The sequence below is a fragment of the Eurypyga helias genome, unplaced genomic scaffold (assembly GCF_000690775.1).
Source record: "Eurypyga helias isolate BGI_N326 unplaced genomic scaffold, ASM69077v1 scaffold13447, whole genome shotgun sequence".
NCBI classification, from domain to species: Eukaryota; Metazoa; Chordata; class Aves; order Eurypygiformes; family Eurypygidae; genus Eurypyga; species Eurypyga helias.
The window spans coordinates 117,996-131,836 of record NW_010259897.1 but is presented as its reverse complement, the minus strand read 5'-3'; the positions used below and the strand labels follow the sequence as shown (position 1 = coordinate 131,836).

General features: G+C 40.9%; 1 protein-coding gene across 1 annotated transcript in view; it reads left to right on the top strand.

Annotated features, from left to right (window-relative positions):
• The window catches only part of USP13 (ubiquitin specific peptidase 13 (isopeptidase T-3)), a 37,151-nt gene extending 23,843 nt beyond the window's left edge, over positions 1-13,308 (top strand). Inside the window, exons 10-20 of the mRNA XM_010154826.1 lie at positions 2,146-2,271; positions 3,594-3,747; positions 4,520-4,694; positions 6,725-6,813; positions 7,186-7,308; positions 8,161-8,187; positions 8,924-9,067; positions 10,035-10,201; positions 10,712-10,874; positions 12,426-12,510; positions 13,157-13,308. Coding sequence (XP_010153128.1) covers positions 2,146-2,271; positions 3,594-3,747; positions 4,520-4,694; positions 6,725-6,813; positions 7,186-7,308; positions 8,161-8,187; positions 8,924-9,067; positions 10,035-10,201; positions 10,712-10,874; positions 12,426-12,510; positions 13,157-13,250 — 1,347 coding nt within the window. The 3' untranslated portion in view covers positions 13,251-13,308. The remainder of the gene's footprint in view (positions 1-2,145; positions 2,272-3,593; positions 3,748-4,519; positions 4,695-6,724; positions 6,814-7,185; positions 7,309-8,160; positions 8,188-8,923; positions 9,068-10,034; positions 10,202-10,711; positions 10,875-12,425; positions 12,511-13,156) is intronic.
• The last annotated feature ends 533 nt before the right edge of the window (positions 13,309-13,841 follow it).

The following is a 13,841-nucleotide window of genomic DNA, read 5'->3' as shown; positions in this document are numbered from 1 at the left end:
ACATGCATCAGGTGCCTTTCTTATCAAGCAATTCATAGCATGTATTAGGATCTGAAATAACTTTTACTGCTTTTGTCCTTTGTTGTATTGAAGATTTATTTAGGAAAAAAAATCAAGTAAAGATGAGAAAGTCCAGTCCCTCATCCTAGGCATACAAATCTGTTTTGTTGGTTTGGGGGTACTTTTTTGTTTGGTCTTCCCCCATGATAATACCAGTATACATACACAGAGTATTTTGTCATCCAGAGGGTTGTACTGACATTTATAGTAAATATAATTGCATAGGTTTGTAGGCCTTCATTATTTTCAAGTGCTTCTGCTTGTGTCTATAAAATCAATAATTCATTTTACTTTTTCTCTTATCCTTTTTTTTTTTTTTTTTTCCCCTCCTATATGCACAGAAGTTCTCTAGCTTTCTGGGTCTTTGGAATTCATCCAAAGTTTTTGGGAGTAGGTGCCTGTAAAAGCATTCATGAGAGATCTGCAGTGGTCCAGCACAGTCTATATATAGCTAAACTGTTTTGCAACTGTTGATGGGGTATTCTGTAAATATTCGTGGTACTGTGAAGCTAAATTTTTCACCATAGCAGCAGTTTCCTTGGACCCACTTGAACATTTAAAGCAGGCTGAAAGCCTAAAGGGTCACTAGTTAGGACTTGATTTTCTGTTTAGAGCTTTGCCATTTCTTCTGTTATTTTTCTTGTCCTTGAGGTAGAAAGAGTTCAGAGGGCAAGATCTGATCCTTTCCTGTAGACTGTCACACATGGCATGCTTATCTTCTCCCTGCTCAAATGGCTGAGCAAAAAGATAGAAACGAGCCTTCATTCCAAACTCATTGCATTCTACATCAGGGCAAGCATGCCACCCTGGTGTATTCTTGCTTCTGACAGAGAAAGAAGCCTGGTATGTAGTAGCTTGAGCTGTTTTATGCATTTCTCTTCCCAGTCCTACCTTTGATGAAAGGCAGCTGAGGACACTGAAGTGACACATAACCCAAGATTCAGAAATCCCTGGACTATCTCTTTGTTCAAGCAAATGAGAGTCTCAACTCTGTCTCTTTACAAGAGCCTTTAAAGAGCATCTTAGCCTAATGTAGTTGCTGGTGTACTGCCAGAAATTGAAAAGCATTAGAAATGAGAGTCTGGTTCTGATTTCAGTGTGTCTAGGAATACCTTACCCTGGTGAAACCAGGAATAAAATATTGCTCTTTCAGTGTGTGTTTTATGTGCCTTCCATTTCATGCTGCTTTTTCTGTTTTTATATTGGTGTGATAGTACAGCTCGAAGGAAAGAATGAGATTGAGTATTTAACAGCCTCTGACATATCCTAAAGGCTACACTTTTGCTTGGATTGTCTTGAAAATTATTTGGTCTCATGGAGGATGATGGAAAATCAGAATAAAAGATTCTGACCCTTTCAAATTTCTTATTTAAAAGGGATAATAGCTAGTGTTGTCTTGAGGATGCAATTTGGGTTGGTTGGGAAGGCTTCTTAAAGTGGTATAGAGGGTGAGAAAGTCATAACTAGGACTCTCTTGGAAGCTAGGGATTTTCTGGTTTTGGGGTAGTTTCTTGCAGATGTAACTGAATTGCTAAAGGCAGTACGTTATGGTCCTTCAATGTGACCAACAACTGCAAATTGCAAATTCATGTCTGTTCTTAACAACCCACGTGGGAGTGCATGCTGCACACATTAGTTCTCTGGAGAGATCTCTGGAAAGGTTTTGTCCTGATTAATACTGCTAGCTGATACACCAAAGTGCTTCAGTGCCCACATACTTTTAGGTAGAACAAGGGGCCTGAAAGGTATGTCAAATGTTAGAAAACACTGTAGGCTTTTAGCCTTTCTGAAAACTATTGACCTTTGGCAAACCTTCCGTAACCTCTTCTAACTTGCAAAAACCATAGAAAAATCAGATAAAGTGAAGACTATAGGAACTATGTCATAAAACATATTCTAAAACCCCCAGATCATGTTTCAGGACTCTTTCCTTTTTTATTAAAATGTAAAACCAGATGAAACTGAAACTATATTCTCCAGTGGCAGAAATGGGGCATAGGTAGGGCCAGTGGAGTGACTTTGGGATACTTGCTTCAGGAATTAATAAAAATACTTCTTTAAAACATTTCTCTTTCTTTTATTTAGCCTCAACACAATGGAATATCTCCTCAAATGTTTAAGGCTTTTATAAGTAAAGTCCACCCAGAATTTTCCTCTAATAGACAACAAGACGCACAGGAATTTTTCCTACATCTTATAAATCTAGTAGAGGTGAGAAAATCTGAATTATTACTTCTTTTCCCTGGTTATATTAGACAGCAAAGGCAGAGCTGTTATGAATGGCTCACTTTTTTATTATATGCTTTTTAGCCTTGGATATGTAGAAAATGGCACTACTTTAAATGTATTTTATTTCAGAAACTTTTGTTTCTTTAAGTCTCCTTTCTCTTTACTTAAGACTCTTGCATGACCACACACAGAGCCAGTGCTGCTGCTGATAACTGCAAGAGCTGTAGAGTGGTGAAGCATCACTGCACAGGCTCTAAGATTTATAAACATATGTGACTGTCCTTTTAAATTGCTGTTCGTCTTGTGATTGCATGCTATCCTTTTGTTTACCGTATTGAAGTCTGTCCTAGAATGTTAATGAATTGGGTATTATCATCACTATTATTATTATTATTCCCAATTATATCATCATTGGGAGCAAATTAATTACCATGTCCAGTTCTTTTACAAACCCCAGCTGTATGTCACTGAATCATCGCAGTAGGAAGGACTCCCCTGTTGAAAGCAAAGTGGCTATTTGTCAGTTGAGTGTTTCTGTATATAATGTTAGTCGCACTCAGCTCCAGCTCAACGCTGTGTGTAAAAGAATCAGTACTGTGAATTTTAATGCTGTCTTTCTGGAAAGAAAATTTACAAATACATGCAGTTTTGATTTAAAACATTTCTTTTATTTTCCATCCTTCCTCTCTCTTGTTCCCATTTTCCCCAAGAAACGATGGTGTTTATGAATGTGTTACAGTCTAGATGAAGTTATTTACATTTGCATGCATAATGTTCCACATCCCAAAACACATGTACTGATTATAGGCTGGTTAGAAGACATTTTTGCTTTTTACCTCATAATAGACGTTAATGTGAACAATAACGAGGACGTATATTATTTGTATGACATTCCCATCTGGATAGAGAGATACAAGTTGCTTGTTCTGTTTCAGTGCAGATTCGGAATGGTAGGAGCAATTCTATTTGCTGAGAGGATGCCTCATGTTATTTACCTGAGCTTTCTGTCTTTATTGTAACCTGCCACCTTCCTACCTCCTTCTGCTCACCTTGACTCAGTCAGGTTCATTAGGTACATCCTCTGCAAGCTGTTATGTGTAGAAAGGTCCTGCTGTGTATGTGGACACTGGGGACTTCAGTGGGATACTCTGAGGGTGCAAGAGTTCTGCATGCAGTAAGATGCAGCCAGGTCTGAGTGCACAATTGGTGCCCCCGTGCTTGCTGTAAAACAACCAGCAGCCTTTGGCTTCTCTGGTAATTTTCACGATTGTCACTTAAATGATTGGATCCAATATTCCTTTCAGAGGAACCCTGTAGGTTCAGAAAACCCTAGCGATGTTTTCCGGTTCCTGGTGGAAGAGCGCACACAATGCTGCCAGTCCAGAAAGGTCCGCTACACGGCAAGGGTGGACTATATCATGCAGTTACCTGTTGCCATGGAGGCAGCAACAAACAAAGGTAAAGAAAGAAACTGGTCCATTGACTGACTGACTATCTCAACCATGAGGGAATGCAGTTTTCACTGCATTCCCATGGTTCAAGGCCATGTGGCGAATCAAACCAATGAACTGATCAAGGGCAAATTACTTGACTTAGTTTTCTTTAAAGGAGATTTTAAACACACAGCAGATTGTGGCTTTGCTGTCCCTGCTTATATTTTTAGGGAAGAAGGATTCTACCTGGATACTCTTGGCAAGTTTTCAGACAGATTTCTTCTTACACGTGGGACCAGCATTAAGTGTCACCACTCAGCAATATAGCACCAAGAGTGGTAACAGTTCGTATGATAAAGATGTCAGAGATATATGGTTTAACCTTACCCTGGATTTGACCCATTGATGTGCCACACCAGTTGTAGTACAATTTATTTACCCTTGGTTTTTGTGTGTGTGCCCAAAGATCTCCATTAGGATTGCATTTCCTTTGTCCTGGACAATGAACCAGTATATAAAAACATTTTAGTTTTAAAACAGAAACTGAACATACTAGTTAATGAATATCTTGTAAAAATAAACAGATACTTACAAAAAATAAAGAAAGAGGAGATGTGGTAAGTGTAGCTCCTGACCGCAGTGCAGACAAAAGGATTTGCTGTTTAGTTAGAGCCATGTAAAAGTTCTATTGCTATGTAGGTTTTGGCATTGCTAAAACTTGCGGAAGAATGACTGGTGAGGGACATCATAACCACAACAATGTTCATTTAACTTTTAGTGTCATGTCTATTTCTCAGATGAATTAATTGCCTATGAATTGAAGAGGCGAGAAGCAGAAGCTGCAAGGAGACCTCCACCAGAGCTTGTCCGTGCCAAGATCCCATTTAGTGCATGTCTGCAGGCCTTCTCCGAACCAAGCAATGTAGAGGATTTCTGGAGCAGTGCCCTTCAAGCAAAATCTGCAGGAGTTAAGTAAGTGTGTCTCTAGCTGCTTATTAAAAAACTATATGGTCGTGCTCTGTGCTTATCTTGCTACCTGGACATGATGCGGAGAGAAGGACACAAAGGCTTAGTGGACTTTGGCGTTGTATTCGTGCTGGGGCTCAGGAATGTAATGTGCAGGTCAGGCCTGAGGAGAGTTGTAATGAGCAGTTGAGCAGAAATTGTCCTCAACTGTCACACCCAAGAGGTGATGCTGTCTGGTTGTTAAGAGTTTGAACTTTAGATACTTGCAGCTTAGTTGTCTGCGTACATTTTAAAAGCAGATCCTGTATATCAACTAGTGGTCGGAGATACAGTCTGGATCCCTGTGCTTGGCTTCTTGGTGTCTTCATTTACTAAAAATACTGAAGGGCATTGTGTGGCAACTAAACAGAGTGAAGTAAGGGAAGGTTGTGTTTCTTGTGAGAAAGTTCTTCTGCTGGGTGGAAATTTTTGCACTTGTGAAGTGCTGTGCTGAAAACTGTGTTTTTCTTATGTTGTTACATTTTCTGTTACTTACTGTTTGTTTGGATTCCGACCCATCATCTTTGTGCTACAATGTTTCGTTTCATCTGTTAAGTTTGCTGTCACTTACATGGAGCCATGAGGCAAGGTGAACATAGAAAAGAAGGAACCTGTCTTGTGTGTTTATAGTCAGGTAGATAAAAGAACCAAGAACATTTTGGGCTTAAAAAGGCATTAAGAAGAACTAGGACGGCAGGTAGAGATCAGTGCAATTTTCAGGGGCAGTATTTCTTGCTGAGAACAAGAGTTAATCTCTTACACAGTTCCATTTCTATGTCAGCAGTAAGGAGTGGTTGAAAACTGGGCTCTGGAACTGGCTGTGGCTAGGTACCTTCTATTTTTAGATCGCTTAACATATCAATGACTCATTGCTGTGTTAGGTTCAGTTTTGCTGACATTGTACTGAAAACTGGGAGATGAGTGCACCTAGTGGAGAAAACTGCAGCAGAAATCGAAAGGTTTTTTGTATTAACAGTGAACATGTTAGAAGAACATTCTAGTCTTTAAATAGATCCAGGGTTAATTTGTAATTTAGCTGTTCTTCATCCCCATGGTCTTTAAAAGCATTGAAGGGTGAAGAATAGTTTGCTGTTTAAAATTCAGAAGTTTGGTGCTGCAGATGAAGTTACTAAAATTGCAAGGTGGCGCTAATAAGAATTTAGAGAGTGGTTATTTATAGAATGTTAGGAAGGCCTTAGATTTATGATGCATTTGCTGTATTTTACCCAGAGTTAGGTGAACTAGAAGAAAGGATGGTATGTGTCAATGGAGGATAAAGGGAAGGATGCAGGAGATTAAATGTGGGAAAAATGGGAGCATAGAGAAGGAGAATGGCGGTACGTATAACATTACATTGTGTTCAAGATTAAACCTCTTCATTTCACTAAGTGACCAAATATCAGGGATCCCCTTAAACTCAAGAGTCATCCTCTATTTTGATAAAGATCATAGTAGCTCAGTAAGAATATCATGTAGGTTTTTTTATATAGCATTTGCATGTGAGAAACTAAACAGGTTTCTTATCTTTGCATAATGAAATGCTTTATAGGTGAACTGATACCTCATGGACCGTGCTACTGTTAATAGAGAGGGAGTGAAAAAATACAGATTTAATTGGTACTCCATTCTGTCCAAGTTGTGTTTTAAGCCCATGCCCTGAAGTTCTTGCCAATATGTCATTTCCTGACATTCAACTTGAGAACAACTTGAGTAAGCAAGTTTAATATTACTTGTAGTTGCTTTCTACAATCTCCTTACAGGCTGAATTGTCTGCAAGGGTTTGGGCTGACAGTCAGGATATGAATGCATATAAAGCTACTGCCATGCTTCTCCACTGTGCTTGAAAACTTCTTGTGAGATTTGTTTATAAAATCCATCACTATTCACCTCGCTCAGGGCTAAAGTTACTCATCTCAGTGTGCATGAGGTACTGACATCTATGCTGTCTGTGATTTTGTTGCCTTGTTTCACTGAATGGTACTTCTTGTGCTTCCCAGGACATCTCGTTTTGCTTCATTTCCTGAGTACTTAGTGGTGCAGATAAAGAAATTCACCTTTGGCCTTGATTGGATACCTAAAAAGCTTGGTATGTGCCTTTTATGTCTACCTTGTTCTCATTCTATCCAAGATAATCTATAAGTTGTATGTGCTGTGGTCTCTAATGAGGACCTGGCTTGAGTCTCAAATTTATACTGTGAAGATCCTAACTGAATCTTCTTTTCTGACAAATTAAACCAATTCATGGGGTACGTAGACTTAAAATACAATGTTATGTGGTCTGACCTCCTAGTTAAATTGTGCTTTAGTGTTCCGAATTTCTCAAACAACCGTTTTCAGGAGCAGAATCTCAGCTGTATTTGTGTCTTGAGTAGCAGAGTCCCCTCTCTGAAGGGATAGATTGCACCACGAGGTCATTTTGCTGGATTCATCAGCTCAGCCTGTTTCTCTGCTTTTGTAGATGTTTCTATAGACATGCCAGATTTCTTAGATATTAACCATCTTCGGGCCAGGGGCCTCCAACCAGGAGAAGAGGAACTTCCAGACATTGCTCCTCCCATTATCATTCCTCATGACCCAAAAGGTATTTACTGACTACTTCTCTCTTGACTCTCTCCTGTATTCCCCGTTCCCTTTAGCACACACTGATTCTTATTAAGTTTTGCCTTTTGGAGCTATGAACAACAAAGCAGCTCTGTGCTTCTGTGACTGAAGACTGTTTCTTTTACCCTAAAGTTCAGAAACAAGAATATGAGAATATCCTGCTTCCTCATTCCCAGGGTTTCTCTGGATGATGAAGTGATTTATAGCAAGTAAAATCATGTTTTTACAGTGTGACCTCAGACCCAGGTTGTTGCAATTTCCTCAAGCTGACTGAAGTTTGGGTGCCTTGTTTGCATGGATATTTATAATAGTGGTGGTGTAATAGCAAGCTGTATGCACATGAAAGGAAGCTAGCACCTGAAATTGTGTGTCAGAGCAAAGGCTGTGGCAAAATTCGGTTCCCTAAAGGTTTTATTTTTGTTCCTTATCTGAAGGTTTCTTTCTGAGGCCTATTCTTTTTTTATCCTCTTGCTCAATGGACTGACCTATTTTTAGTTTAAGTGCATGGGTGATGGTACCTTGTTGATAGCAAAATAGGTTCTTGCTGATGTTGCTTTAGGTCAGCCATCAGCTACATTTCCTCCTGGTTTATCGTACCAGTGATGCTTTGCTCTGAGTTGAGTTGGGGAAATTGCTGGGCAGAACTCTCGCTGGTCTGTTTCATGGCAAAAACATCAGGGGTGTAAGGATGAACATGCCCTGCCTGTATGAGGTCAAATGTTTCTATACCTTTGAAAACATGGAATTATTTTTTTCCATATGGATCTACTTAGCCTTTAGTTAAGTCCTTTTCCTTATTTTTTCTTTTTTTTTTTTCTATCTCAATTTTCAGATCGTATGTCGAACCATTTTGTGGAGTGTATGTATCTCATTTTTGAGACCGGTATTTCAGCTGCTTGATGAATTGTCATGTTTTTGCTCAGCTAATGGCTTCTGCATCCTCATAAAGATGCATGGAGTACTGCCCTGCATGCTTCTAAACAGCAGCTGATTTTTGTACTTGTTCAGCATTTACGTGCATGTGTGCAGGACTGTAGGAGCATCAGCGTAGCCAGAATATGAGCTGCTCCTCTATCTGCTGTTCATCAGCAGGATATGCCGTTCTGGGGGCCACAGCTGCTTGATCCTGGTTCCCTGTGGACTCCGACCCCAGTGGAAGCTGTCAGGCCCTGTCATTCAGAGACGGAGTTCAACTGGAGACTGCCAGATCCCACAGCCGTGGTTTCTCTCACCTTCAAGATCGTGTTTTTGAGAAGTGATTGCTTTTGGCTGCCACGTCTAGCTAAGCTCAGCACCTGACTTCTTCACCCCTTGAAATCCAGCAGTGAATTTTTTTTTAATAAGTGAAGTCCTGTAGGAATTCACCAAGGTTTAAGGATCTATGTAGATTACTGCAACAAAAGATTACCAGTAATCCATAACAAATACTATAATGCTTTGTACAAGGCCGTTTCCTAACGGGTGTGGGTTTACTGCAGTACTAAAACAAATACAAGAGATATGACTTGTAATATGTGACACCGTGAATAACAGTAAGAAATCCTACACAGTGGGTGAAATTAGGCTTTCATGTTTTAGAAGGTCCTTTCTTGTAGCTCTAGATGTTGATGAGTCTTCAGTTATGCAACTCGCCGAGATGGGTTTTCCTTTGGAAGCGTGTCGGAAAGCTGTGTACTATACAGGCAATCTGGGTGCTGAAGTTGCTTTCAACTGGATCATCGCACACATGGAAGAACCAGGTCAGTGATTGGAAGATGCAAGTTAAACTCAGCTCCTGGTTGTGTATATTGGCAGTCAGTAGATTTTGTAGTGTGTGACAGGGAAACAATGCCCCCCTTCCCCACCCCAGGGAACCTGGAGGTGTGTGTGAATTTTCCTTAGCTGCTCCTGGGATATGTAGATCTTGACCATTATGTGGCATCCTCTGCCTAGAAGAAGATGACAAACCTAAGGTACACCAGAATTACACTCTCCTGTCCTCACTGATGGTGTGGGCCACCTCTTGTTTTCCACCCTTTGGCTAGGTCCGTGCTGCTAAGGGGGAAGCTGACTTGTGATGAAGTGTAAGTACAAACAGTCTTGTGGTCCGGGTGCTTTTCTTGCATATCAGCCTTCTCTAGCTCAGTCTGGAGCATTCATGCTGTACCTAGAACTTGGGCTGTGTACTGATAAACAGGGCTGCTAGATGTTCTCCACTTCCTATGTTTCATCCATGCAAAGTTTGGAGCCCTGATTCAGCACTGAGTATACCTGAGCACTCCCTTGCCAGGAACTTCAGATTTGGTTGAGTTTACACTTCACTGTGGGCTTTTTGCTTTTATAAATGGGGAATGAGTTTCACTTGGGCATAACTGACATATTTCAACTCTGGAGCCAGTTCATTTTACATCTATACATGTTTTGGCTGGGTTGTCTACTCTTCTGGTACCGTCCTTGCTTCCATACCAGTCTCGGTTACTTCCCTGCAGTTGTTTCATTTCTGTCATGTGCCAAGCTGTTCCAGCCTGCTCAGTGTGAGTTTGTCCACCTAGATATTTTGTACTGTGCACATTCATCTTGTTTTTAAGGCTTTCCGCACATCTAAGTCCCAAAGTTGATTTCAGGACTGCTTTTGAGGTCCTGTTTGTTGTTTGTTTGCGTGTTGTTGACTTTCCAATTCAGTGGGGCAAAAGAACAAAATTATGAATGTTTCTTTGTTCATTCCAGATTTTGCTGAGCCACTGGTCATACCTGCATTTGGAGAAGTTGCTTCCAGTGGAGCAGCTGCATTTGGAGCTGTTGGGCTAGACAACCAACCTCCTGAAGAGATGGTTGCAATTATAATTTCCATGGGCTTCCAAAGGAATCTAGCAATTCAAGCACTGAAGGCAACAGTGAGTGCCATGAGTTATTGGTAGCACTTGGGTTTAGTTTCATATTCTGCGCTTAGTACACGTGCATGCTCAGATGCCTTTGAACCGTGCGTATAAAAATCCAGCTGGTGGAGATGCACATGGATTACTGTTCTGGCAAAGCGTGGGCTGCCTGACTTGTCTGCGTTAGAGTGGGGAAACTGGTTTTTGCATTTCCCATGAATGTTAAAATGTGGAGGAAGGTGAGGAAAACTGACCATCTGTTGAGCACCAAACTGGATGCCTAAAGACTGTGCATCTTTGAGATGAGAACCTGGGGGCTATGGGGATTAATTGTGGGAGGATTCCGTTTCCATCTGTCAAGGTTCCGCAGAGTGCACGTTGAATTCTGTTTTCCATGTAGGTAGGGTATGTCTTGTAGAAGTTTGGAGGGCTGTTGAACATGATCCTTACTCTGTTCAAAGACTGAGGAGTGGTAGCACGATGCTAGAGAATCCATTAAAGGCTGCTCTGTTCTTGTTTGCCTCACAGAACAGTAATTTGGAACGTGCGTTGGAATGGATCTTCAGCCGCCCTGAACTTGAGGAAGAAAGTGAGCCTGCTTTGGACATGATGAATATGACAAACAATGCTAATGCCAATATCCTTACAGAGACAGGGTCGGAAGGACCCAGGATCAAGGATGGGTCTGGAAGTAAGTTCTCTTGGAACTGGCTGTCTTGTTGTTGCATAACACCTACACCATTCATAGACCTTCTTTATATTTTGAAAGTAGTTGTTGTGGTATTTTGGACATGATCCAGGCAATTTACTTCCAATCTTGCTTCTGGGGCTGAGTGCAGCCCTGTGGGGCTGCTAAGTTCTGTGGACTGTGTTTTCTCAGAAAACTCCCTGGAATCAATGAATAACCAGAGTCCAAGTTTCTTGTTGCCACAGCATATGTCTCTCCTGGCCTAGCTTTACTTTTTGTTTTGTTGCTGTAAGATAAAAAGGCAAAGAAAAGGTAGAATGTTTAAATCTTCAGAGGCCGAGCAACCTAAAGATAATACTGCTGTTACGGACCACTTGAGTTTGTGCCCTCCTGTGGTCTGATGGGATCCCTCCAGCCAAGTTCCTTACTGTAAATACAGCAGGCGTAGCTGCCATCCTGCATGTACTGGGATCCTGTCATGCTACTGGCAAATAAACCACAAGGTGGGGCTAACGTGCAGCAGCCAAAGGTGGGGAGTAGGCAAAGAACCTATTTTAAGTGTAAAAGCGGTAGAGTACAAAAAGCTCAGTGGTGTTTCTAACCTGAGGATACCACATAACGTTTATGAAGGGTCTTTAGTGATCAGTTCTAACAACTGTAGTATGTTACAAACTTGTACCTCTGATTTTGACTGTAGTGGTCTTCTAAAAAGAAAAAAAAACCAAAAAAAACCCCCTTTTTTTTTTTCCCCTGTGGAATTATAAAAGAACGTTAATTTCTTTGTTTCTGATGTTATAAAGACCAATCTTAAGTCTCTTGGAGACATGGGAAACATTGTTTGTCTTTAGATTTTAAATAAAAAAATTGGAGTAATTATTTTTTGTGGTACTTAGCCTTTATAGACTGAGACCATTTACTGAGTGCCTGAAATCCTGATAACCAACATGATACTGTAAAATGGCTCCAGAAAGCCCTCTCCACCAAAATCCAGGCCCCTGTCCTTATGCAATATCCTGAAAGAAGGTACCCTTTCACTTTTGATGGTAATCTGGGTGAATGGCATGAATGGGTGGGGAGCAAGAACCAATGCTGAGTTCTCCAGAGACTCTAAGCACAAAAATTGTCCTCAAAGGAAAAGGTGTCTTTCCTGTCCTCTCTTTCATGGGCTGCTGAAATTTAAACTTCTGGGTTTTTTGCTTTATTTATAGGGGATCTGTGATTACACTTACAGCCAATTTATGTACACAACGAACCTCACATCTGGCACTTTCTGCCATCCTCTCTGTGAACTAGGAATGAATCTGGGGCTATGATCACAGCTTTATGTGCACAGATCTATGTGGGTTTGATTTGGATTGATGTTTGATAGTGAATCTGACCAGTAGTTAAAGGGAGAATATGCTGCAGTCTTAACGGCAGCTGTGCTTGGGGATGCACAGTCTGAGTTAGGAACGCTTAGCTGCTTCTCCACTAAGAGAAAGCAAGCTTCCCCTGGAGTCATACTGCAGTGTTAGCAACAAAAGACTTACGTTGCCATTCATATTTCTTAAACAGGATACGAGCTGTTTGGGTTCATCAGCCATATGGGAACATCCACAATGAGTGGCCACTATGTTTGTCATCTCAAAAAAGAAGGAAGGTGAGTGGAATTGGGAGAGACACACAAGGATGAGCAAATGTTTTCGTTGAAACATGCATCTGTAGAGGGTGGTGTGTGTATTCATGGCAGACAAAACATGCGTGTCATCACCATGTATACATTTCCCACCAAAGAAATGAAGATTGTGACCAACTGCAGATGTGATTGAGTCAGTTTGATTCTGCTGGGGTCTGTGCTGAAATGTATCATGGGCTCTCCTGTGCTTGCTGTTCCAAACCTCTGTTCATCTGGGGGCATCAGTTCTGTATCCCTCTTTGTTTACCTGAGCTTCCCCAAACTTTTTTCATTCCCCACCAATAGAAACCCATCAAACTATGGGCTGATACTAGTATTGCCAGTACTGCAGTGCTGATCTTGGCTGTGATGTTGCTTTGTGCCTATTATTTGGCCTTGGGAATGCCTGATTTTCCTTCAGTTTAATTGTGACTTCATTCCTCTGCATGTCCCTCTTCAGTTCCTGACTCTGCCAGTAAACCCGCTTTGGCTGTTTCTCTGGTCTTTTGTTCTTGTTGCAGTGCCTAATTTTAGATTTTAAGCTCTTTAAAGTTTGGATCTGAGAAGTCCATGATAAACTTGTGATGGTTTTTATATTCATGGGATGTAATTGATCTTGTTTTCATTTCAGATGGGTGATCTACAATGACCTTAGAGTCTGTGCCTCAGAACGACCTCCCAAAGACCTGGGCTACATTTATTTTTACCACAGGATACCAAGTTAGGCCTCAAATTTATTACCTGGCCTTAAGAAGCCATAAGCCTTTTTAACCTGCCCCAAAAAGTATACAATAAGAAAGAAAATCTGAAACAAACAGAAGACCCTTAACCCTTGGACTGCCAGAAAGCAAAGGAAAACATATTTATAGTTTATTTAAAATCAGTCGTTTGATGCTGCCTTAAGTGTTAAAGGGAAAATTTCTATTGGGTGATGTATAGTACATTGTTTTAAATTTATACACCTTAAAGGATACCCTAGGACTGTGCAGATTACTGCTGGAGTTTGCAGCTAGTATATGGAGAAAACAGAAATCTCAGAGTAGAGCAGAAGTAGCCTGTTTGAGCCGCAGCTCCTGCCTGTTCTGTCCGTGCATCCGCTGAAGACCAGGAAGAAATATTTGTGTCTTCGGTAACGGGGAGCCAGTGTTTTCAGCCAGAGTCCAGACCACGCAGAGAAATCCTGTCACATACAACGCTGGAGGGAGGGGTGTGTGAGTGTTCTTCAAAGCAGAATGTCTGATTTGTGACATGACCTTGGGTACTGTGAGACAAATCAACTAAAGCAATACCTGTTGGAATTCAGTTTGAGAGTATTT